Source organism: Ambystoma mexicanum, chromosome 1p (assembly GCF_040938575.1).
Source record: "Ambystoma mexicanum isolate Mex_15411 chromosome 1p, UKY_AmexF1_1, whole genome shotgun sequence".
Taxonomy (NCBI): Eukaryota; Metazoa; Chordata; class Amphibia; order Caudata; family Ambystomatidae; genus Ambystoma; species Ambystoma mexicanum.
In genome coordinates, this window is record NC_090921.1 from 469,311,463 (window position 1) to 469,338,285 (window position 26,823).

The 26,823-nt window shown below is 46.3% G+C and overlaps 1 protein-coding gene across 3 annotated transcripts in view; it reads left to right on the forward strand.

Moving 5' to 3' along the window:
* UPF1 (UPF1 RNA helicase and ATPase) overlaps positions 1 to 26,823 on the forward strand; it is a 1,138,135-nt gene that overhangs the window by 746,922 nt on the left and 364,390 nt on the right. For all 3 annotated transcript variants that reach the window (XM_069649320.1, XM_069649322.1, XM_069649321.1), the window contains exon 18: positions 15,648 to 15,790. In XM_069649320.1, the coding sequence (XP_069505421.1) occupies positions 15,648 to 15,790 (143 nt within the window). The remainder of the gene's footprint in view (positions 1 to 15,647; positions 15,791 to 26,823) is intronic.

Genomic DNA, 26,823 nt, shown 5'->3' on the forward strand with positions numbered 1-26,823 from the left:
TTCTGGATAAGTTGCAGAGGGTGGAGAGTAGAAGCAGGCAGATTTAGAGGCTGTTGCAATAGTCCAACCTAGAGAGGACCAGAGCTCTGGAGACGCTGAGCTTCTGGGGGAAGGTGAGGAAAGGAAGAATACCTCTGAGGAGGTGCAGCTGGTAGTGTGACTTCTTAGAGACGTCCGAGATGTGAGGAGAGTGTGGAATCGAAGATGCCCCAAGGTTTTTAGCCTTGCAGGTGGGAGCCGGAAGAGGGCCAAGAGAGGCCGGCCAGAGAGTTACAGGAAAGGAGGGAGCGGGTATGCCTATGTGGAGAATCTGTCTTACTGCCATTAAGGCAGAGGTCATTGGCGGCACACCACTCCTGGATAGCAGACAGTCGGAGATGAGAGAGCTGACTTAGTATCTCTCCCAAAACTATATAGTCTGAGATTGACACACACCACTTTCAGTAGAGTGACAAATGGATACTTGGTATCCCCCTTGTCTCTGCTTCTGTGACTTTTTAGTCACATAGACAATCACTTAGTTATGGCTGGTGGCAGTGGACGTGTTCTACCAACTATTGTGTATTTTGTATACTGCAGGCTATGTCCATAGCCCCGGTAGTGCACAATTGGCACCCAATTACCAACTTGGTGCCTCCCTACTTTGGCCACCATTACTAGCATAGTTGTTTTGTTAACCCTTCTACCATTCTGGGAGCGGGAGGTCTGTGTGTTTTGCTTTTGGCGGGAGCCAGTAGGTATCCCCACCTAGGCTCCAGAGTGTCTGGGCAGGCAGGAATTGGTGGAGGAGTCTTCCAGTCCTTTGTCTGCCAGTGTGCCTGAATAGGACCAGCTCCCACAGGGGGTCTGGCTATCCAGATTGGTCAGCCAAATGCCCATTTCTGTAAAATGCTGAGATTGCAGAGGAGTTTGTGCTGGAACTGTATAAAAGGTGAGGCTTCTGGAGTGTAAAGCAAGTTAGACTGCTGGGAAAAGAAGTAACGGAAGAAGACAACCAGAGACACCTGCAGACCCTTAGCAAGACCATGAAGTGACCACTGCTGTCCTGACCCCGTTGTCTATGCCACAGAGGAGCTCCGAAGATGACTCCTTACCTTTCTGGCTGGTGGGAACAACCAGTCCCAAAACAAACTTTGAAACAAGCCATCTCCCCTGGTCCTAGGAGCTTCCAGAGCTGTGGAACCCCAGTACTAGGAGTCCTGCTGTCCATTGCAAGTGCATCGTTGTTGAGACAAGATTGTGGGCAGTAGCGTTTGGGAGACTACACCATCCTTGTCCTCCTGGCAATAGGTGACCCAACCTTTGGTACAAGTCTGTACTACACATGTCGATAGTGTAGCCGGGCTTGTCCCAAGAGGGGTCCATGTGAGCTTTAAGGTTGTAACGGTTTCACAAGGACACTTATTCAAATAAACACTTAGACTCAAGGTTTCTTGTTAAAACAATGATTCTTTTATCACAGTCAGTTATACAAGCCGCCTTCAGAAGGGAGCAAAACATGTAATACTTAAAATATACTTCAAACACACTCTGTTTCTCTAAATCAGATGATACCCATTGGGGATGGCACACAGACGCTTACTACAACCTCAGGTGACTTAAATATCTAGGACACTGTGGACATTGATTTATCACTGTTACCTTTTAAGAGCAATACTGAGTTTGGTGCAAAGGTTAAGATATGGGAATAAAACAAAGGTTAACAATTCATAAACTGGTAAGCACTTTTTAACCCTCCAACGCAAAGTAAATTAATCATTTACTGGCGGAAAGGCAAAAGCACAAAGTCAGAGGTAAGAAGAGTCTCTCAGGGTGCAAGGACAGCCAATGTTAGTTAAGCAAAGTTTAGGGAAGCTGAAGATCTTCTTGCAGGCAAGTATAAGTCTTGCACTATATTTTTAGAAACGTTTGTAGAAATAAGATTCACTTGCAGGGCCACAAGCTGGGAGGCTTGTGAGGGGCAAAGCTACAAGCAACTCTGCAATGGCAACCAGAACCAATCTCAACTGAGAAACGGTTAAGGCTACACAACGACGAGGTAAATTCTCTTAACTTGACGGTACCTTTTGAATAGAAGAAACAGTTCCAGCTGGCTTCTGTTCCTGTATAGCTTTGCAGATCCTTTTGTTCCTGGGCCTCAGTCGTGGGGACAAGGGGGAGGACGTCTGGGGACCCCTGCACTACAATTTTAAGGTCGTTGGGAGCAATGGGCAAACTTCGATTCAGCGACACTTCGCGGTTTCATCTCCTCGCGTCTATAGCAAATAGCACCACTGCGGTCTCTCGGATACCACTCTGGACTTTCCTTGCATTTGGGGTCCAGCACTATTTTGAGGTTGCTCAGGCTTGGTCAGTTCTGCTTTAAGGGAGTCCGTAGGATCTTCCTGGAGCTTGGGTCCGACTTAAATGACGAACTTGGTCTGGTGTTCCTCTCCCTGGCACTTCGGTTCCTGCAGCAGCAATGGAAGTACAGCCAGCTCAGAGAGGATGTCCAGACAAATTCACTTTGTGGTTGATTGGTCCCACCAACCCAAGGGGAGAAGTCGTCCTTGAAGGGCTTCTCTCGTCGTGCCAAATTCGGAGCTGCAGCACTGCAGCAGTGCTTCACTGGGCAAACCAACGGTCTGGGAGTTGCAGCAGGCGTCTCTTCCAAGTTTTTCAGATTCCTTTGTTCGCTCTGTCTTCCAAACAAAAAGCCTCGCCTTTTATGCAGGTTTCTCCCAGTCACTCGCGACGTAGCTTTCACTCACACAGCAGGGTGGCTGTCCTAGGACAGCCAGCCGGCCAATCATCTTTGGACGCATTCCTGTAACCAAGGGGATTAAGTACAGGGAGTTTCGGGAACCTCCGTCACATCCTGCCCCTGCCAGACACGCTGGAGCCACAGGCGGGCTTCACCAGTGAATTCTGCCAAAGACAAAACTAACAAAGGGACCAAACCTGGTTTGGTGCGCTGAGTAAATCTCAAGAAGGACCTTTCCAACAAGAAATGGTGAAAAGGGACTGGGGACATTGTGACAAAATGGGCACACATGGGTGCTTCATTGCAGCTGCAATTTCAGCCCGCTGTAAAAACACACAATGCTAGGAAAAAGTAAATCACTGCCACCCGCCATTAATTGTAGAAAGGGTAACAAAAATGTTACATGATAAACTAGACAAAGGGGATACAGAGTAACCCCTCCAGCACCCTATTGTAAGATAGTGTGTGCTGGGTCTAGAAAGTTACAAAATGTAAGTAAAGTCAATTTCACCTCACTGCTCTTGGAAACAGTAGTTTATCTAAGAGAAGGTATTTAAACCGTATGGGAAATCTAAGACTTCCCTGTGCCACTGCACTGAAGGTGCTGTTACAATGTAAAGATGAAAGATGATGCCTATGGAGTTTGTCAGACTCCAAAGTCAAAGGAAACACAGAAAACACATATAAAGTACAAAGTCCCAAAGTTCAGCAAAAGAGCCAGGGATCTCGGGTGGGAGGAATTTAGCACTAAACTGAAAATTCTCCCCAACAGTCGTGGAAAGGTCAAAACCGTCCAAATCTGTGCTGAGCTTGTGAGAACACTCCAGAGATCCTATCCAACTCGCCCAGACCCTCTCACCAGATATGGGCATGCAAGAAGCAAAGATTGACGGGACGATCCTTGTCCTTTTTTGGTGCTGCTGAAAAGGCACCAAAACCGCAGAGGTGAACCAAGAAGCTGCTGAAATTCGTACTGCAGGTTCTCCCTCAAGACTGCTGCTGAAAGACACTAAAGACATGGTCCATTATCCTGACTTTCGTCACCGGACCAAGGAATCCGGAGGTTGGGTCCAGAGCTGCCACATCGCAGAGGAGCCAACACAAACACTTTCTTCAAACTCCAGGTACTGAGGGGAAATGCTTACCTGATTCCAAGAAGTCACCCCAGAGCGTTCGAGTGCACATTGAGGTGTCCAGGGCAACCCTCTCTTAACTCTGACCCAAGCTGCTGCTTGCGTCCCCTTCTCGAGTCAGTTTTTCGGTCTCCTTTGTTAGTTGCTAACTTGCTGCTTCAATAACTTTAGACACTGGAAGAAATCCGCAGGAACTCTTCATAATTCGCTGTTTGTCAAGACTTCAAGCCATCTTCGAACTGCCTTTTTCTAGGGTTGTGTTTTTGGACTTAAGAATCGCCAGGTGAAGAAGCCGTCTCCAGAACCTTGAATTCATCTCATGTTGCACTAACCACTTATTTTCCACCCATTAAGTGACTACTATATGTGTTTGCAGAGCAAATGCATTACCGTATAACCTTTTGAAAAACGCACAAGTGCGCAATTACTGATAATACCACTACCTTGTCTTTTCCCTTTCTAAGATTGGTACATTTGTAACTGCGAATAAACACAAAAGTGAAAGTGCCATTTGAAGTGTATTATCTAGTATTCCTCAGTGTTCTGCCGTTACCGTATGAAGTCTTGAAAGTGATTCTGGTGTAAATATATATCTTTTATATAAATGTGCAAGTGCTTCTTTGCTGTGCCTGTCTAAATAAGGTTCAGAATACTTACCTACAGCTCACATCTTCCTCTTAAAATGAGCCTGACTGCTCTGCCACACTACCAAGGTCCTAAGCTAGCGCAAGCTGCTACTAAGAGTTGGGGGATCTACAAACCAGTGGGATAGCTTACTAAAGTCTTACTGTCAGTAGGACTTTAGGAAAACTCCCCTAACACTTCCTTGTTGAGTTATATATTATTTATTCATGTGTAAAGCACCCATACCCCGAGGCACCAGGGCACTATTGCAAAACCAGATGCATGATATTTAAGCTTCCCCTGGCAGTGTGAAAATGCCAGGAACATTCAGAGCCGGAAAAAACAAAGTACAGGTGGGCAAGTAGCAGTAGGTCACTTTTTATTCATCGTGAGAGAAGGCGTCCTTTAAGCAAATGGCTAGGTCGTCAGTGCCTTACGGAAGGCCCAGTTGGAGTGTTCAGCTCTCAGATTGAGGATAGCGTTCCATTGCTTAGCTGCTACGGATGTGAAGCTCACGCCACCTCCTCGCTCTTCTGACTTTTGGTAGGATGAGTCGATGGGCATATCGAGATATGACCGGTCGGTGGGCTTGGTTCTTTCAATTTTCTTGGACAAGTATTGCGGGGCAGTGTTACTCAAGCATTTATGGGTAATGGATAACGTTTTGAAGATAATCCTTTCATGGATAGGTAGCCAGTTGGCCTTTTTTTCTGGCGGCTGAGATATGGTCTCTTGGGGATATTTAGTGCAGCTTGGAGGGCATTGTTTTGAATTATCTGTAGTTTGTTCTATTTGGATGTCCCGTTAAAGACGACATTACAATAATCCGATTTAGCCCAGGTGGTGGCTCTGGCAATAGTAAGGCAGCTCTCTGGAGTCAGGAATCGTCTTGCTATGTTGATGAGTTTGGCAGTGTAAGCTGCCGATTAGGCCACAGCGCTCACTTGCTTGGTGAGGAGAGACGGAAGAGTCTGGATAAACACCCAGTGTTTTTACGGCGGTGGAGACTGGGATCTGGAATCCGTCCATTATGGAGGTGTATTGGGTAATGGGTTTCTGCAGCATGGAGGCCTACCAGCAGGAGCTTGGTTTGGTCATTGTTAAGACACACATAGTTTGTGGCCATCCAGGTTTGGATAGTGGAGTACATTTTGTTGTTGTTGGAGCCTTCTTCGTAGGAGCCAGACAGGGGAAGGAGTATTTGGGTGTCATCGGCATGATTGGTATAAGAGATGCTGATGTTGTCCAAAATGTCACATGGGGATTTAGTGAATATGTTGTAGAGTGAAGGGGAGATGCAGGATCCTTGGGGACGCTGCCGGGATGGATATTGGAGGAGTGCTTGCTGTGTCTGAGCTCTCATAAATCTCCCTACTAAGGAGGCTATCCAGGCGGTCATTCGTCCGAGAAGTTAGCCGAGGCGGTTAAATGGTGGCATATGGTTTTGTGGACCACTAAGTCGAAGGCAGCCAAAAGGTCTAATAGGAGTAGGATGGCTGGTGGGTCCACATCTCTGGGCGGGTCAAGTTGGATTTATATATCTAATAGTGCCGATTCGGTGCCGTGACCAGGTCGGAAGCCAAATTGACACATCCCTAGGCTGTGGCTAGATTCCAAGTATAATTGGATCTGGTTGTAAGCTGCTCTATCCAGGATCTTTAGAAGGAAGGGCACTGTGGTGATGGGGCGGTAGTTCAGTGCTGCAGGTTTGAGCGAATTCTTTTTAAAAGTGGGCGGTCCCACCATTCCTTGAGGCTAGCTTGGACTGTGTTGGATGAGGAGACGTTAATGAATTTAGTGAAAAAATGGACCAGGGCTTCGGAGCAATCTTTGATGGGTGCTGGGCAGATGTCTCTTTACAATTGGATGGTTTAAGGTTTTTGAGGATGATGGCCGTTTGGGTCTGAGAATTCTCTGAAGTGGGCGGCAGGTGCAAGGTGTAATCTGGAGGAAGATGGCGGGTTAGTGTGGGTGGCTTTTGCAAGTTTGTTCTCTCTTGTTTTGTAAGAGCCATATTTTATCCCTCATGGCCCTCTGGATATCCATGCACCATGTTTTGTCTTTGGTAATGGTGCTAGGGGCTGTGACGGGCGTCTAGAGTTATCTAAGGATTTTGAACAATTCCTGTGAATTGGAGTTGGCTTTCTCAATTCTAGAGTTGTATATGTCGACTTTATCTGTGGTGATGGCTCGTTTATATTCATTAGCAATTTTATTAAGGCTGTTTTGGGGAGGGCTGTGGGGTCTTTTATCCAAATGGCTTTTGACTGTCTTTTCTTAGACCGCAGGGCTTGGAGGTCTGTGGCGAACCAAGGGTTCAGGTGGCGTGTTGGTTTGACATTTCTTAGGAGGAGGGGAAGGGCCACCATGTTAACTGTTTTTGTTAGAGTATTTGCATATAGGTCTGCTAGGGCGTTGGGGGTCGATTCCGGCTAGGGATTCTATGCTGGGGGAGAGAAGGAAGGGGAGATGGAATCTTTGGTGATTTTCCGGGAGCTTTTGACTAAGGTAGGTGGCATTGTGGGAGGGGGTGTAGGGGGTTGTTTCTGGGGGGGGAATGAGAAGCTGACTATGTGATGGTCCAACCAGGGGCAGGGTGTGGTAGAGGTGTTTGTGATCTGGCTTTTCAGGACAGCTATCCAGTCAAGGGTTCTGCCTTTATTGTGGGTGGGGGAGGGGAGACAGTGCTGGAAGCCCATGTCAGAGAGGGCATTTGCTCTGGCCAAGGCTGCCGTATCTGGTTGGTCATGAAGGCCTAGATTGACATCACCTAGAAGAATGATTCTTGAGGAAGGCTCGATGTTTTCACCTATGGCATGGACAAGGTCTTTCTTGAAGGTGGCAATGGGTCCTTGCTGACGGTAGAGGATATGTAGGGTTATGGAGTCGTTGGAGGGCAGTTTCCGATTTAATAGATGGGTGTTCGCAGTGACCTTCTGAGAAACCGTAGGGTCCGATTTGTAAGGCTTCTCTGTAGAGAAGAGACCACCTCCACCTTGGTGTCCAATCTGCCACATCTATGGATGGTGTAACCCTCAGGAAGGGCTATATAGTATCCTAGCTTTAGGAAAGATTTCCCTTTTAGTAACGTTCCCTCCATATTCTATGGACCCCCAAACTTTTTGCTTTTGAACCGGTCATTACCTTTTACAGGGCAGTGAAGCCTTCAGCTTCACTCCCCTGGCCTTTTTCTCATTTTGTTATTGGAAAACTGATCAGTCCTTCAGACTATCAGTACTGCAAAACGGTTTCTCTTTTGTGTTTTTGGTAACTTTTTAACAGTGCACACAGCATCTTGCAGTGGAGATACTTTTGTATCACCTAGTCTTTTTTCATTACTTTTTTATATGTGCCTAAACAGAACCTGGTGTAACCAATTACCTTTTTCCCATGTTTTCATAATTTTTAGTGCGCACATTCGCGTTTACTGCGTCTGGCTACTAAATGTGTCTAGCGCCCTAAAATTCCCTAGAATATGACCAAAGAAAAAAGATTTTCCCTTGTTCTTTGGGCATATTATTGTTTGGCCTTTTCTGGCCAGGAAATCCCATTTAAGGTCATGCACATGCCCGGTAAAGTTGCTGCTTTCTCGGGCAAGTGCTTCCTGTTGTGTGTGCTTGGCCTAGGAAGGTGTAGGACTGTCTGGGTCCCACTCCACATCCTTGGTGCCAGATAGTCTGAGGAAGGGACAAGTGTGAATCCCACAGTAGTCCCCGATTGGACCACTGCTGGTTGTTAGAATGGTGCAGACCCTTACCATTGATGGGCTTAGACTTGCTTCTACCCAGGATTTCCGATAAGACTCCTGCAGCCGTTTCTTCACATCTTTGGAGCCCTGTGTAGACTAGTAGCCGACAGGTCTGTGGGTTGACTCCTGGAGAATCCCAGCATCGTTTCCTATGATTGGCATGGGGAAGCCCTGCGGCACTACCTGATCTGCAAAGGTCCTGAGCGGTGCTTCAACCCTTGAACTGTTGGGACCAATCGATCTTAGTTTATTCCCGAGGATCCAGCCATCCCGAGCTGTTTGTGTCCCTGGATCACCCGGTGGACCAACCAGCTCTTCACTGGGCTACCCCGGTAGAATCATCAGAGTTCCGCATTCGCCGCTGGAACTCCAGTGGTTGCTAGCTTGTAACATAAGTGGCCTTCCTGCCGAATTTCAGCATCCCAGCTTCAAGGGATCCTGCTCTGCTAGGTGGTCTTCAACCACGACTGGAAAGACGGCTGTTAACCATGTGTGGTAGCTGTTGCTGGAACTCTTCCCCCCCCCCCCCCCCGCCCCCCATCTGGTGAAGTGTCCTTAAGAGGTCTGCATCAGGGTTACCTGTGTTTCTTCTGTGCAAAGAGTTGCACTCTGCTCCTGGAACCAACTCTAAGGTTGCTTGCTCCTGGGCACCTCACTAGCATCAACGGTAGGAAAAGCTGCGTCCTCCACCTCTCCTTCAAGGTGCCTAGTCATCTGGGAAAATTGGAGACCGAGGGGTAGGTAATTACAACGCATTCACTGCCCCCTGTTCTCCTTAGAATAAAAATTGATTATTACATGGAATTATTCGTAATTCCATGGAATTATGAGGGAGACGGCCTCAACCATTAGTGCAGTGAGGGTCCACACCTGTCAAGGCAGAAAAGACGGATGGGAGAGGCACCTGAAGGCGTAGTCAGCGGAGCGCATGCTCCCGGGACCACGCCTCCGGGCCTTTAAATTTAGAGGGGAAATGCTTTTTTAAGTGAAAAATGTTTGTTCCTTGCGAGGGACGCCCCATGAAGTATGGAGGAAAGGAGACATCACATATCTGTAGCCTTGTTGAAATATCTTCGGGAACATTTCACCACAATGAGAACTCTTCCCACACCAGTTCGCTCTCCTAAGAAGCTTTGTGACTTGGGCACGGTTAGGGAGAATTCTCAGAAATGTGCTAATTCATCTCTACCTTGGAGACCCCCTCCCCACCTCCAGCCCCCAGCACTTTTGCTGGAATCTAAGACTTTTTAATTTTTAACCTGGAGAGAGTGAGACCTTTTCCCCCACTCATGTATTTTTCTGTGATTTGGACTCTTTCCTTTGGTTGTGGAGTCTGACAAACTCCATAGGCATTATCCTTTTACATTGTCGCACAGCACCTTCAGTACAGTGACACAGGGAAGTCTTTCAGATTTCTCAAAGGTTTAAATGCCTTCTCTTGATAAACTACTGTTTCCAAGAGCAGGAAAGTGAAATTGACTTTGCTTACAATTGTAACTTTCTAGACCCCGAACACACTAATCTTACAGTAGGGTGCTGGAGGGGTTACTTGGTATCCCCATTGTCTAGTTTCTCATGAAACATTTGTATGTTACCCGTTCTACAATTCATGGTTGGTGGCAGTGGTTTACTTTTTACTACCATTGTGTGTTTTTACCGCGGGCTCCAATTGCATCCTTGGTGAAGCAACCATGGGTGCCCATTTTATCAAAATGGCCCGGTCTTCTTTTTTCACCATTTCTTGCTGGAAAGGTCCTTCTTGAGATTTACTCCCCGCGCCAAATCAGGGTTGGTCCCTTTGTTCACTTTGTCTTTGGCGGGATTGCGTTACCGCTAAGCTGGAATGAATCGGAGAAACTTGCATAAAAGGCGAGACTTTTTGGCTTGGAAGGCGGAGTAGACCACTGGATGAAGGAATCCATAGAGGAACTTGGAAGAGACACCTGCTGCAACTCCTGGGCTGTTGGTTTGCCCGGTGAAGCCCTGCTGCTGTGCTGAAACTCCTAATTCGTTTCGATTAGAAGCCCTGCAAGGACGACTTCTCCCCTTGAGTTGGTGGGATCAATCAACCCCAAAGTGATTTCGTCGGGACATCCTCTTGTAACTGGCTGTACTTCCTTGCTGCTGCAGGAACTAAAGTGCCAGGGAGAGGAACACCAGATTGGAGTGCATCACTTTTTAGACAGACCCGAGCTTCTGTAAGATCCCCTGGACACCCAGTAAGCAGGACTTCAGCTACCTCTACAGTGCTGGACCCCAGATGCGAGGAAAGTCCAGAGTGGTAGCCGTGAGACCTCAGTAGTGCTATTTGCTGAGAGTCGAGGAGCTGAAACCGCAGAGTGCCACTGAATAGAAGTTGGTCCTTTTCTGTTGCCGACCGCCCCTATGTGTTGCAGGAGTCCCCAGACGTCCTCACTTTGCCCCCACAACTGTGGCACATGAACAGGATTTGCAGTGCCACACAGGAACAGAGGCCAGCTGGAACCATCTTTTAACCAAAGGTACTGTACAGTCTAAGAGAACTTACCTCTTGTCTGGTAACTTCACTTGTTCTCTGTTCAGACTTGTCTAGGTTGCTTTTGTAGAGTTGCTCACAGCTTCTTTACCTCCCAAGACTAATCCGCTTGTGGCCCTACTTTGATTCTCCTTTTCTACAAGACTTCTACAACATTCTGCAAGACTTTTATTCACCTAAAAGAAGTGCTTCAGCTCACCTATACTTTTGCCCAATTGACATTGGGTGGCCTGGCTCCCTGAATGACATCTTCCCTCTTTTTGTGTGCTTTGCCTTCCCTCCAGGAAATGGTTAACTTGCTTTACATTGAGGGTTTCGAAAAGTACCTACCTACTGTAGAAGAATTGTGTGATCTCTTGTTTTATTCTCAACTATTTTCGAATGGATTGTCCTCCCACGTATTCCTCATCTTATGATAATTTGTTATCTCCAGCTTCGCTGCTTCGGAAAAAAAAATTCTCGGCAGAGGGTCCTTCGAGGGAATAGAAAAATCCTTCGAGGTTGTCGACGGGAACTTCGAAGACTTCGATACAGGTGATGAAGACGCTCTCGGCTTCTATGCTGAAGCAGTCGATGCCGATGTCGTCGAAGCCTTCGATGACTTGAGCTTTTTATGAGGCACCGGAGATGTGCTCGAGAGTCTTCGATTCACGAGGAGCCTTCTTGGCATCGACTCGAGTATCTTCGATACTACTGGCTTTTACCAAGGTAGTTCTCGACTTCTCTTTGTCGTCCAATGGAACGACATTAGAGGAATGGCTCTTCCGAGGTTCTTTCGAGGGGGTCGGGCCGCATTCTCGAAAACCTCCATCTTTTTACGGAATTCCTCCCATTTTCTGGGGGAATCCGATTTTGCCGGACATCGAATTTCTTCGGTCGACTCAGATGACGATGAGGGAGATCTATATCTCCTCTTCAGTTTTTTTGACGAGGAAGAAGAGTGTCTCGATCTACTCCTAGATCGAGATCTCTTGGAGTGTCTGTCGATCCGATTCTTTGGAATCGGTCGCTTTATGCTTTTTGGACACAGCCTTCTTAGAGGCTTCCCTCCCCACCGACAGTTTACCTCTCCTCTCACGAAGGGCCTTCTCGGTCATGGACTGACGGGAACCACAGTCGTCGGTTCAGTGACTACAACCGAGACACCAGAGACAAACTCGGTGAGGATCAGTGATCGACATTTTCGATCCACAATCGATACACTTCTTGAACCCAGTCTTGGGTGTCGAAGGAGTTGAAGATGACATTTTCACGAAGAAAATCTCGGAGCGCCGTTCACGATAGCAAAGCGATCGGAAAAACGGAACTGGAGCAACGGGCGCGGCTCGAGCTACTTATACCATCAGTGACGTCGACACGGTACGGAGACCGTCGAGGGACAATTGACGCCACGACCTCGAGCACAGCGACCTCTGCTGAGAAAAATGTTTTGCGAAGCTGGAGATAACGAATTATCATAAGATGAGGAATACGTGGGAGGAACATCCAGTCGAAAGAAAGTTACAGTTGGTAAGTAACTTGTTCTTCTTTTAGATACTCCTAAGTATCTAAATGCAACAGTGATACATTAATGTCCAGTTTCCTAGCTATTTAAGTCACATGAGGGTGTAGGAAGTGTCTGTGTGCCATCCCATATGGATATTTGCTGATTTAGAGAAATTAAGTGTGTATTTTGCAGTGTATTTGTGTTGGTTATATTGCCCATGCTGACAAAGGCTTATTCAAACTGACTGTTAAATTAATTGTTTAATCAAGAAACCTTGAGTGTAATTGTTTATTTGGATCATTGTCACAGTGAATCTGTAACTCCCCATATGGGACACATTGACCCTTCTTGAGATAAGTCTGACTGTTCAGCCACACTAACAACCCATGTAATTCAGACTTCTACCAAAGGTTGAGTCCTATTGCCAGGAGGACAAGGTTGTTGTAGTGCACCCAGAGGGTACTGCTCCAAATCCTGCCTAACGGGCATAATGCCCTCTACATAATAAGTCGGGGCATAACTCGTGAATTGGTTTCATACTACTGCATCACCACTTAACTTCTTTTTGTTGTCCAAGTTATCGTATGCGTTCCTAATAACCTAAAGGTGACTCATTGTATTTTTGTTAATATTGTGGGATATTACTACCTGCTTATTGCATTTTCTAGTGTGTGTTTTGGGACTAAAATAGAGTATTTTTGTACCTGCATGTCTGAATTGATTTGTGTGCTTCACTATGTGGACTCATTGTAGACCCTTAATCCCACTTATTCTCTCCTGAGAATAATCTTGACCACTCTCCACGCTTCCCTGGATTGGGTTTGGCTAACCTCTGGGTTTACCTGTTCACTATAACTCAGATGGCCAGCTAAAATCTCTTGACCAGGCCAGATTCTAGAATTCCATCTTAACACCTGGCTCTCTGCACAGGACCCACGTATAGACATTCGGGTTGGTGGGCCTTGTATAGGCATTACTGCTTTTATACACATACTTGGAATATTTTTAATACTGTGTATTCATGTTTAAAGTACTTAATTGAACTGATAATGTTGTGTGTGACTTTATTAAAATCATTCTTTTTCCGTATATTATTGTAGTGTATTTTCTGGATTTGTGTGGACTAATTGTAACTCTCTGACCTACTTACCCCTACCTGAGAGTTGAGCCTTGTCGCACTGCCTACCCGCTTAAGAGGCTTGGCTTCCTTTTTTTTTTTTTTTTTTTTTTTTTTTTTATTTTGGTTGGTAAAATGAACCTTTCAAAACAATTGTTTTTACATAAATAGATAATTAAAACAGAAGTATAAAATAAGATTTTCATAGTACAATTCACATCACATTAAAAGAAACACCATTATAATTTTGGAAAGGGAAACATAAGTGCAAACCATCAAATTAGTAGATCAAAAATAATACCAGATAAGGAAAGAAAGAGAAGAAAAAAATCATTCAACAGAATACTTAACTAACTCATATAGTTCGTAAAACCACACACAAATTAAGAATAAAACTTGTGCAAGTATAGGCATCTAATAGCGAAGAATGAGAAGCACTATGCAAAACTAATTAGTCAAACTGTGCAGTACTGCAGTTAAGAATTGCATGGTGGCTATTAGCAAAATTTTGTGTGTGGCAAATAATTCAAACCATAATTCATCAACAGAGAACGGGTTATATAGTTTGATGGAGTTAGCTTATGGAGGATAGTTTCCCTTTGCTTCTCCAGAGCAACACACACAATCAGTATGTGTTTTAGTGTCTCTTCCATTCCACTAAGTTTGCAAAATCGACAATGTGATACATCGGCTTTGATTAAGCCTCTTCTTAGTAAGATTTGATTCGTTGGCCATAAATTCGTACGGAATCTTAAGATTTGGTTTCTTAATGTGACTAACGGACACTTCAATATGTAGTCAGCTGCAAGCCGAAATGTTTTTGTGGCCAAAGGATGCTCTGTCAAAATCTTTTAATGCTAAACATTTCTGTTGGGTCAGGTGCCAATCAAGTTGATGCAATTTGAGCTTAGCTCTAGTTGGATTGTTAAGCAGAAGATCCAGAGAAATGTTTGCTTCAGTCAAATCGGGGAAAACAATAGTTCCCCAGTTTGTCGGAAATGGATGTTGAGAGTGTAATAGTCTGCCAATATTATCAGCAAATTATTAGCAGCCAAGCCCAAAAGATATTTTCGAAAAAGACAGCATCTCTTCCAGGATGCTTGCATGTGGATTGATAGGGTGCCTAACTCAAATTGCAGGAGAGCATTTGGTGTTGAATTGAGAAGATTGAGTATTTTTTTCCAGAATTGGGCTTCAATTCTATTCCAATACCCTTGCATTTTTTGGAGCCAAGTATCAACCCGTATAATTGTCTTCCCTTTGTTGTCAGGGGTGTTTTCCTCCCCCTACGGTTAGTTGTAGCATCTTCAGCAGAGGGTGGTATAAAAAATGCCTTAACATCTGATAATGTGCAACTGTCCAAAGGTAAGGGCCTGATATGAGGTGCCCATTACCAGGGCCGGCAGGACCGTTACCAGGTTAGTACAGCACACAGAGAAGGGCATTATCGCCATTGGCACCTGTTGCATCTGTAATGGAAATGTTGTGCTGGTTGAGGGCAGGGCTCCAAGTGGATGGTGCAAGTTGTGAATTTCAAGAGGTGGCCCATCAGCCAGGAAGATGTGGCAGAGGCTTATAGGCTGCGGAAACAGTGGCAGGAGGCTGAAAGCCAAAGCAGTAGTACTGCAAAGTAGACTTGAGGAAATGCAGAGGTGAGCCACGCTATGGCCAACAGTATGCTCCCAAAGGGGACAGGGAGCCCGGTAAAGCCCACATTAAATTGCTTGCACTGGTTTTGAGCTGTGCTAATGTATAAGATTTCCTCTGAAGATTTATTAATTTGAAATGCCTATGTGCCAGGATGAGACGTCAAAATATTTTTTTAAGCTTGCGCTGTTCAGTAGCGAAATATATAACTGGAGTTTGTATCCTCTATGCGAAGGTCCACACATTCATTTTTCTGCTCCACAGGTATCTTGGTTCAGTAATGTTCGCAACTGTGCAGTTTCATGGTTCAACTGCCGGGCACATAATTTTTATCTGATTGTAACTGGTACTGATGTACAAAATCTCATACGTTCTCAGGTATTGCAGCAAGGTTATGTCAAATATGAACTGCCATTATTTCTGAATGTTTTTCTACATTCAGTCATAGCCGGTGTGCTTATGAAGCTTTGTTTAATTTAACTGCCAAAGCATGGCACTCTATGGAAATTAAATTCCATTTAGAGCCTCTTAAGAACACAGGTATTTATGTTGAGAGATAACAAATCATTGGTTTTCATTATTAGATTTGCAAACTTGTGAACTTTGATAACATGGGTTTGTTTTGTTCTTCTAGGAAGTGGAAATTGCAAGTGTGGATGCTTTTCAAGGGCGGGAGAAGGACTTCATCATTCTTTCCTGTGTAAGAGCAAATGAGCATCAAGGAATTGGATTTTTAAACGATCCCAGACGTCTCAATGTAGCTCTCACCAGAGCAAGGTATGTTTTTCAGACTTTTGAATATTAATTAACACAGTCTTTCTTTGTAGTATTTTCTCTCTCATCTTTGAGCGTCAGGTTGTTTGTTAGGGAGCCTTCAGAACGGTAACTGGGACTAAATCAGCAACAGATATGAATTTTACTGAGGTGCCGGAGTGAAATCTGGTAGGCAACTAGCAGTAAGCTAATTGTCAGTCATTAGGATCCCAAGGTGAAATTCACCCCATTTTTGGTAATTAGCCATTAATAGTTGTATAAGTATGCCCCTTATTTCTCCTTATTGCCTTTTTATACCCTCTATGCCAGGGGTGCACAACTGATTTTGACAGAGGGCCGAAAGTACCTTACATGATGGCTATAGTGGGCCAAAAAGTAAATGTGGGTAGGGCGGTGGGGCGTGGTGTGGCAGGAGGCTTTTTCGACCCCCTATTTTTATTAAACACTATGCCCCATAGCCCCCACCCCTCAAGCAAACACTATGCCCCATGGCTCCCACCCCTCATGCAAACACTATGCCCCATGGCCCCCACCCCTCATGCAAACACTATGCCCCAAGACACCCACCCCTCATGCAAACACTATGCCCCATGGCCCCCACCCCTCATGCAAACACTATGCCCCAAGACACCCACCCCTCAAGCAAACACTATGCCCCATGGCTCCCACCCCTCATGCAAACACTATGCCCCATGGCCCCCACCCCTCATGCAAACACTATGCCCCAAGACACCCACCCCTCAAGCAAACACTATGCACCCATACAGACCCGAACCCACACCCCCCAACTCAGCACACAAACCCACAAGCATACACCATGCACCCATACAAACTCGAGCCCCCCCAACTCAGCACACAAACTCGCAAGCATGCACGCATACAGACTCGGACCCCCCACATCTCAACACACACTGAATGTGCACACAAAAACAACAAAAATTCAGGCAGACCCGACCTCACCCTCCCAACCCCCCACCCTCCCAGCATCTCAACATACACTGCACTTGCCCACAAACACATCCAGGCAGACCCGACACACACCCCACACCCGCATCTCAACATGCACTTTCACACAACAACAAACATTCAGGCAGACCCGACACACACCCCCCGTCCGCATCTCAACACACACTGCACTTGCACACAAACACATTCAGGCAGACCCGACACACACCCCCTCTCCGCATCTCAACATACACTGCACTTGCACACAAACACATTCAGGCAGACCCGACACACACCCCCTCTCCGCATCTCAACATACACTGAACTTGCACACAAACACATTCAGGCAGACCCGACACACACCCCACACCCGCATCTCAACATACACTGCACTTGCACACAAACACATTCAAGCAGACCCGACACACACCCCACCCCCGCATCTCAACATACACTGCAGACATACAAATACAAACACACCCATACACACACACCCCCACCTCCGCATCTCAACATACATACAAATACAAAAAACACAGGACGGAGCCGAAACACACACAAACATACAGCCCCCCCCACCATGTACTTACCCAGACGTCCTGGAACGCTGGCGAGGCTTCTGGCACTGCCCAAATCATTTTGGGTTGGGTGTACCTCTACATCTGTGCACCCCGGTGCACAGATGTAGAAGTATACCCAACCCAAAACGATTTTTAGAAATGGAGGGACAGATGCAAAGCAAGAGCCTCTTGCTTTGCATCCGTCCCTCCATTTTTAAACATCTTTTTTTCTCCGGCTTTTACCCGGGCCGCCAGAGAGAGACAGTATGGATGGAACAAAGGGCCATCCATACTGCCCCTCTTCTGTGCGGCCCGTGGGGGGGTGGGGATTGCTCAGCCCAGACTTCATTCGCCAGGGGCGGGGGGGGGGAGAGGAGGGCCCCGCACCGCCCCCTACTCTGCACCCCTGCCAGGGCAGATTAGGTCACTGAGCCCCAGCTTCCCTGGCAGCATACACACACACACACACTGCGTGACTCACGGCCCGGCAAGGAAAACAAAGACTTTCTTAATGGATGGCGACCTTTGCTGCTTGCGGGCCGCCTTCCATTAGGAAAGTCTTCAACCCTGCCGGGCCGCATCCAGCAGCATCACGGGCCGCACTTGGCCCGCGGGCCGTATGTTGTACACCCATGCTCTATGCTGTCCCCATATTACTGTATTGAAGTGGCAGTAAGAGAGAGGGATGAGGGAAGCCTACATAAAACGCTAGGCTAATCCCATCAGCCAACCCCCAACCTCACCCCCACCAGCAGTTAGGGAGATTTATCCGTTTTCTGCTTTATCCCCTCTCATAGTGAGACACCCAGCACTTTTTGCTGGACTTCTGGACCTTTTTCATCTCCTGAATGAGGAGAGCAGTTCCCCCCTCATTCATTCTTACATGCTCTAACTATGGGAACTCTGTTCTTTGTATTAACTATTTTCATGGAGTCGTGCTTTCCTCCACATCTTAAAGGCATTTGTGTTACACTTTTGCTGCACACAGCACCCTCAATCTAGTGTTGCTTGGGACCCTTTGGGTTCTCCTTTTTAATATTATTTCATTTTCCGTAAGAACTACTGTTCTTATAGAAAGAGGGGTACTTTATATCCTTCCTAAAAACTTTAATTTATGAGAGATTAGCACACCCCACCCTATGTGAAGTTCTAAGTTTATACCTAGTATCCCCTTTCGCTCTGCTCCTGTTCCTTTTTGTCACATAGACAACTCTATAGTTAAGGCTGGTGGCAGTGGACATGTTCTACCAACTTTTGTGCAATTTTCTACTGCATGCCCCATCCCCAGCCACGGTTGTGCACAAAAGGGTCAGCTATGTTCGAACATGGCGGCTTCTTTCATAATTTCTAGTATGGTTGTCCATTGTTAGCCCTTCTACCATTCTGGGAGCGATAGGTCTGAATGTGTTTTGCCTTTGATGGAAACCCTTTGTGAACCCGCCTAGGCTCCAGTATGTCTGTGCGGACAGGAAGCATGGGAGGAGCCCGAATCTCCCCTGTCGTTTGTCTGCTGATGTGCCTGAATGGAACCAGTTCCCACTGGGGCCTGGATGTCCTGAATGGACAGCCACCTGCCACTTTCTGTAAACTGCAGGGAGAGTTTGTAGAGGAGTGAAAGGGAAATCTGAATAAAAGGTGAGGTTCATGAGGCAGAAGGCAAGTCGACCCCTAGAACAGAAGATCCGAACCCCTGCAGACCGTTCCAGTAACAGTGAAGCGACCACTGCTGTCCTGACCCGGTTTTCTTATCAACAGAATAGCTCCGAAGAGGGAGACTCCTTCCCTTTGGCTGGTGGGACCAACCAGCCCTGAGACACATTGAGCCATCTTCTGAGTTACTGTGACCTTCCAGGGCTGCAAACCGCGTGTTAGGCAAGATTGTATGCATTACTCTGTTGGAGACTGCACCAGCCTGTCCTCTTAGCAATAGATAACCCAACCTTTTGGTAGAAGCATGTACTACACAAGTTGGTAGAGTGACTGAGCAGCCAGGCTTATCTCCAAAGGGGTCAATGTGAGCTGTACGGTAGCAACATAGTTTCACAGTGACAAGTAACAAAAAAACACTTATACTCGAGCTTTCTAGATTAAACAATATTTAATAATTATGAGTCAGTTTGAAAAGCCTTCTTTAGAAGGGAGCCAATATATAACACTTAAATATACTTCCAAAATACACTCTCAATTTCAATAAAATTGTAGATACCCATTTGGGATGGCACCTAGACACTTCCTACACTCTGAGGTGACTTAAATAAATGGAACACTGTGGACATTGATATTGCACTGGTACATTTAGGGCAACACTGAGTTTGGTGTCAAAGGGAAAAGGTTAAGGGAGAAAACAATGGTTGTTAAACTTCATTGGACTGAGATATGGAAATTGTCATTCAATTTCTATTGCCGCCAATGTTGCCCAAACCTGTATTTTCATCGAGCCTTTCTTACCCCACTCCGTATTGCCAAAGCTGTAGGTAATGTACCTAATAATTGTTGGTCTTGTGCTGACCCTAATGCAAACTATTCATTTAATTTTCAAATGTAAACCTGCATGCTTTCTAGCCTTTGATTTGGTCTCAATTACAATCTTTCACATATCAGAACCCCTAACACTTGCTAATCTAATGATTGGATCTATTGTTAATCCAGATGTGTTGCATTGATTCCCCTTCTTTGTTTAATTTAAGTATTGCATTCAGAATATTTCTCATAATTGGAAAAATACAACTAACCTATCGTATATCTGGTAGAATTCAATTTGCTCTATACATCTGATAGAAAAATGCTACGCCTCTTTTAATGTTTTACAGAAGTTCATCACCTTCATTCTCATGACTAAAAGTTATCTTATTTGTTGTTTATCATTACCCCTTAGCTTTCCTCTTGTCTCCCGTCTTGTCCTTGTGTCTTTGTCCTCCACTGTTTTCCTCCCACTCATTATACACATTTTTTCAAAAGATATTTGGATCCTGACTTCAATAACATATGATCTTAATCACTTGATTAGGTTTGTTATAGTCTTCAAACTATTGTTAATCAATTGTTAAACCACTGTATGTATATCATCTTGTGTTATTTCAAACTAATAAAAATGATTAAACATAAAAAAGGTAAGCACTTATAAACCCCCCAATGCAATGTAGATGAACCCTTTCCCAGCTACTCAAGTAATGAATGTGTGACTTTTTGGAAGAATAGATCAAAACACAAATTCAGAGGTTGGAGTCTTCAGGGCGCCAGGACAGCCATTGTCAGTTGGGCAAAGTCTAGGGGAGCTGGAGTTCTTTTTGAAGGTCAGTAAAAAGTCTTGCACAATGTTAGAGTTTTTATTGGAAAAAGAAATCATTGTTGGGCCACCAGCTGGGAGGCTTGTGATGGGCAAAGCTGCAAGCAACTCTGCAAAAGGTAACAAAGACAAGTCTCAACTGAGAGCTAGCAATGCTATACAACAAGAGGTAAGTACCCCTTAGTGAACAGTACCTTAGGTCTGAATAAATTGGTTCAAGCTGGCTTCAGTTCCTGTTGTAGTCTGGCAGATCCTGTTGTTACTGGGCCTCAGTCGTGGAGACAAGAGGCAGGACGTCTGGGGACTGCTGCACTACGATTCGAAGGTCGGCGGCAGCAACGGGCACACTTCATATCAGCAGCACTTCGCGGTTTCAGGTTCTCGCGAATAGCACCACCGCAGTTACCTTGTGGTGTTACTTTGCTTCTGGTGTCCAGCAGCACTTTGTTGATGTGGCTCAGGCTTGGTTAGTCCTGCTTCGAGGGAGTCCGGAGAATCTTCCTGGAGCTCGGGTCCGACTTAAAAACGATGCACTTTATTCTGGTGTTCCTCTCCCTGACACTCAGTTTCTGCATCAGCAATGGAAGTACAGCCAGCTTCGAGAGGATTTTCAGATGAGTTAGTCTTGGGGTTGATTGGTCCCACCAACCCAAGGGGAGAAGTCTTCCTTTGCAGGGCTCCACTAGTCGATGCAAATTCGGAGCTTCAGCACTGCAGCAGGGCTTCACTGGGCAAACCAACGGTCCAGGAGTTGCAGCAAGCGTCTTTCAAGTTGTTCTTTGGATTCCTTCTTCCAGTGGTCCACTCTACCTTCTGTCTAAAAGATCTTGCCTTTCATGCAGGTTTCTCCCATTCACTCGTAGCCTAGCTGTCATTCATACAGTAGGGTGGCTGTCCTACAAGGACAGCCAGCCAATCACTTTTGGGTGGATTCCTGTAACTAAGGAGACTAAGCACAGGGAGTTTTGGGAACCTCCCTCGCTTCCTGCCCTGCAAGACACGCTGCAGCCAGAGGCAGGCTTCAGCAGTGAACCCCGCCAAATACCAAACGAAGAAAAGAGACCAAACCTGGTTTGGCGCGCAGAGTAAATCTCAAGAAGGACCTTTCCAACAAGAAATGGCGAAGACCGGGCCATTTTGACCAAATGGGCACCCATGAGTGTTTTGCTGCAATTGCAGCCTGTGGTAAAAACACAAACCAGTAGGGAAAAATAAACCACTGCCACCAGCCATTAATTGTAAAAGGGGTAACATCAAAATGTTACATGAGAAAGTAGACAAAGGGGATACTAAGTAACCCCTCTAGCACTCCATGCAAGATAGTGTGTGCTGGGTCTACAAAAGGTAAGTACAGTCAATTTCACTTTACTGCTCTTGGAAACCGTAGTTGAACCAAGAGAAGATATTTAAACCTTTGGGAAATCTGAAAGACTTCCCTGTGCCACTGCACTGAAGGTGATGTGTCACAATGTAAAATTATGATGCCTATGGAATTTCAGACTCAAATCAACAAAGTGTTCAGATCAAAGAAAAATAAATGTGGTAGTGGGCAAAAAGGTCTTGCTCTCTCCAGGATAGAAATGAAGTCCTGAAGTCCAGCAAAAGGTAGAATGGAATTGGTACATTTCTGAGAATTCTCCCCAACACTGCGAGTAACAGGGGACCCCCAACCAATTCGCAGTACAACTTCTTTGCATGAAAGAATCCTCCCAGAATTTTGGTGAGCTCCAGTTGGACCATCAGTGGCATGATCCCACTCATGCAAGTCCCCTTACCAGAATACAGGACTGCAGAATCCAGGCAGATTGACCGGGCGGTAACCGTTCACTGTTGGAGCTGATAAAAGGGTGCCACGACTGCAGATTGACTTGGGAGACTGAAGAAGTCCTTGCTGATGGTTCTTTTTCGGGACTGCTGCTGACACATCCCATTCAAAGTCCTTCCTTTCGTCACCAGACTGAGGAATCAGGAGATCAGTTGCAGCTGCACAGGAAAGAATCCTGCTGCATTTTCTTTATCCACCCTAAGGTACTGTGAGACTCCAGGTTGAACGTACCTCAAGCCGAATAGTCGTTCCAGTGTGACTGAAGTGTGAGAACAGGTGTTTGGGTGTCCACCCATACCGCTTGCCCGAGCTGAACAGCTTTTGGCCTTTTATGGGATTTTTTGCAGAGTCCTTATTAATTTTTATCTTAGTAAGGCATTTTATTAGAGTAAATAGAACTTTGCCTTTTCTGCTGCTGCATAAGACATGTGCTCCCATCCTACGCTGACTTTGAACTCTTGAATAGTTGAGGATTGGACTACTAACGCATTAGAAGCCTTGAAACATGTTGCTGAGAAGTAGATCACTGCTGCTAGTACTAAATAACTCTGTTTTTCCTACATACATTGAGTGACTTTGTAAATGAATGAAACTGTCATTTCACTGTAACAAATGCGGGTGTGCACCACTGTTAAACGGTGGAACTGTCATTTTCTGTAACAATTGTGAGCGACTACTACTGAAGCAAGTATTTTTGATATTTGTCTACTGGTTAGTCTAAAATAGTATTTACCTACCTTGCCTTGTTTATATAAAATAAATTTATTTCTGATGTTTGTTAATCTGTTTAGAATCACATGCTGTGCATATGGTCGGTCATCCAGTGGTAACCGTGGAGTATTGCATCGTCTTTTGAGAATCGAAAGGGGACGTCGACCTGGGCGTGCCTGTAAGACTATCCCTACGTGATGTGTAGTGTACCCAAGATCCCTCACGCGTGGAGGTCCCTCAGATTGTTTTTCCCACCCAGCATACTGGTCGCCTTATAATGAGCTTGTCAAACATTGCTTATTGTCCCCTCGACCCTTGGTCGAATAATTATATAAAATAATTCAGATCACCCTATCTGTCCCTTAGTTCGACGACTGTTCCAGATCTCCACCGAAGACCTCCAGAACTTCGGACGGTGATCCTGTCGGCGGTGCCGACCACGTGGCCGTGCCTTCTGCCGGCCTACACAGTAGGGAGAGTGGAGTTGGGGTGGACATTTCAATACTATCTGAGAATTCCTTTCCCTTTTGGTCTTTGTCACTCTACCTATCCTCAGCTATGGAGAGGACTCCATTTAGGTTTTGCCTTATTTGCAAGAGCAAATTTCCTTGGAAAGATGAGCACAGACGGTGCAACCGGTGCTTGCCCCTCGATCACCAAGAGGAAGCATGCGCAGCTTGTAAGCTCCTCCGTCCTAAGACATTAAAGGAGCTTAAAGTCAAACGGGGGGCGGCCTACGGTATGTTGAATGCTGAGTTTTCTGCCGCAGCCACCGAATGTGACGACGACGAGAGTGACAATCAGACCTCCAAACCAGAGGTTTTTGACCTTTCGACGGAACTCTTGCGTTCCGCATCATCTGTCCCCGGCCCTGCTAGGCACGGCTTTGGCACTGCTATGGGGAAGTCACACCCCGGCGACAAAGATGAACATGTGCACAGCACTAAACACACAACCCCAAGTCAATCTTCGGCCAAGTAGAAGAAGACTTCAGCGCCAACAGGTACACTGGTAGCTCTGGCGGCACCCACCGAGTGTCAGGGTCGGCAGCCCTCACCACAGGCGCAGATGCGCCTAGTGACCGGGCCATCAAAGACCAAGGGCGCTACCCCTAATATACCAGGTTCCGTCGAGAAGCATCACAAGAAGGCGTCCGGCGACTATAGGTTTCTGGTTCTGTCGAGGACATGGCCCCGCTCCGCCGAATGAGACTGTATCGCAATCGCAGGCTGAAGCTACGCGACTCCCGTCTGCGGAGGACGTCTCCGAAAGCTTAGCAAGGATTTTTTCTGCTGATTCTCAGAAACGGCAGTCCAGGGATGCTCCGAGGCCTACAGAGAAGGCCAAGGATCGGCTGAGGTCCAAGGATGGCCTACGGGGAGTACCAGAACCCACCCATAAGCCGAAAGAGAGGCACAGGGACGTCACACCTCTGTCAGTCCCTTAGGAGGAGTTCTCTGAGGGCGAAGGACTATCTCCGCTGAGACAAAAATCTCGACGTTGTTCGATGGATGAGCGTGTTCAGGACCCTTTTCTACCTCTAGACCATTCTAGGTCTTCGGGTTTGGACTAGAGAAAAATTTGAAAACTGCATGGAAAGGCTGGACAGGTGTGTTTCCCGTTCAGAACAACCCACACCAAGGAGGCCACGGGATGAGAGCCCTGTGGAACCCAAAGCAAAATTCTCCAAGACTTTTTGACCCTGCTTTGGAAGAGGATATATATAACTAAGACCTAACTGAAGAGGATGTTCCTGCAGACACTTAGGATGAGGAATTCGTCAACCCTGAGGACATGCATGATCACATAGAGGGCTGAGAGGAGACCATCAACCATGGCAGTCTCCAGATCCACAAGATCCTGATGCCCTGTCTCTGGATTCTCCCCATTCCACCACTACTAGACAACAACCATTTCCAGTGGATGATCAACTGACGTTCAACGTAATGTTGGGTAAAGCAGCTGAACTCTTTAAAATTGCAACAGATGAAGCTTTCCCTGAATCTTACTTCGTGGAGGACATCCTCAAGTAGAAGCCACCGGCCAGCCATGCTATTCCTCTTCTCAATTCAATTAAGAAACGTCTGGCTCCCTCCTTATCAACACCGCTCTCACAAGTGGTGTTAAGCCAAGAATCGAGAAACATTAGTCCTCCCTCGGATCCTCTGCAGATCAGAGGTCACTCCACCCCAGATTCTCTGGTGGGGACTACCACAAGAAAGAGGGCAGGGGTCCCTTTGTCAACTGGCGAGGCACTCCCCCACCGCCCCTTCCCCCCGCTAATGAAGGTAAACAACTCTACGCCCTTGGGGAACTGGTCACGGTCGCAGCAGCGTTTTCGACATGTATTGCCAACATCACAAACTTGTTGGCCAGCTACGCCGATGCACAGTGGGCCTTACTACAGGAAGGCATACAGGAGGTTCCCAAACCTCTACGTACTCCCCTCACCACCCTCACTGAGGGCAGACAGGTGAACCAGAGCATACTTAAGAACACTCTGAATTCTGCCGCAACGGCTGGTCGATTCCTGGCTCAGGTCACACTCCTGAAAAGACATGCGAGGCTACGGAGCTCTGGATTCAAGCCAGAGACGCAAGCGTCACTTATAAACAAACCCGTGGAAGAATCCAACCGGTTTGGGAAGGCGATCGATGAGGCCTTCGAGACCGAAAAATAAAGAATGACACCCTTAAAACACCGGACCAAATTACACAGACCCTCTACAAGACGAAGATCTGGGTCCAAACGGCTTTTTCGTGGCCAACGCTTTCCTCAACAATACACCTCGGGGAAACAATTGGAACTCTCCACAGGGAGACAGCAGATACACCACCCCGTATCCCCAAGGGGGTCAACGTCTTGGGAAAGGAAGGGGCCGGAACTCTACCACTAGAGGCTCCCCGGCCTCAGGTTCAAAAAGATCCGAAGATTCGGGTCCACTCCCATGCCTCCCCGGTCGGGGTCCTACTAACATCGTTCCTTCAGGCATGGGAAGGGTCAACTACAGACCAGTGGGTGCTAAAGACTGTGGCCCACGGGTACTGTATACAGTTCAACCGGTCCCCAACATTCAGACCTCCACGAGCAAGACGACTGACAACAGACCATCTTCACATACTTCTTCAGGAAGTCGAGATACTACAAGAGAAAGGAGCCATAGAAATCGTACCTCTGTCACAGGTAAAAGGTGTTTATTCAGTGTACTTCCTTGTACCCAAAAAGGATCTAATCATGCGCCCTGTTTTAGATATGCGCCCAGCGAACAAGTTTGTAAAGCCACAAAAGTTCCACATGGTCACTCTGCAGGAAGTAATTCCACTGCTTTTGCCGGCGGATTACATGGCACACTGGACATGAAAGATGCATACTTTCATATTTCAATGTTGCCAGCGCACAGAAAATACCTCAGATTTATGATACAAGACAAGCATTATCAATTCAAAGTACTACCCTTCAGCATAGCATCTGCACCAAGGGTATTTACAAAGGTACTAGCGGTGGCAGCAGCACATCTGTGCAGGCAATCTATCCTGGTCTATCCTTCCGCCGACGACTGGCTTATAACCGGGGACTCTTATGAAACATGTCTGTCAAATACCCAAAAGACGATAAATCTTTTATTTAGTCTGGGATTTTCCATCAAAGAGAACAAATCCTGCCTAGAACCCAGTCAAGTCAAACAGTTCCTAGTGGCTTTAATTCGAAC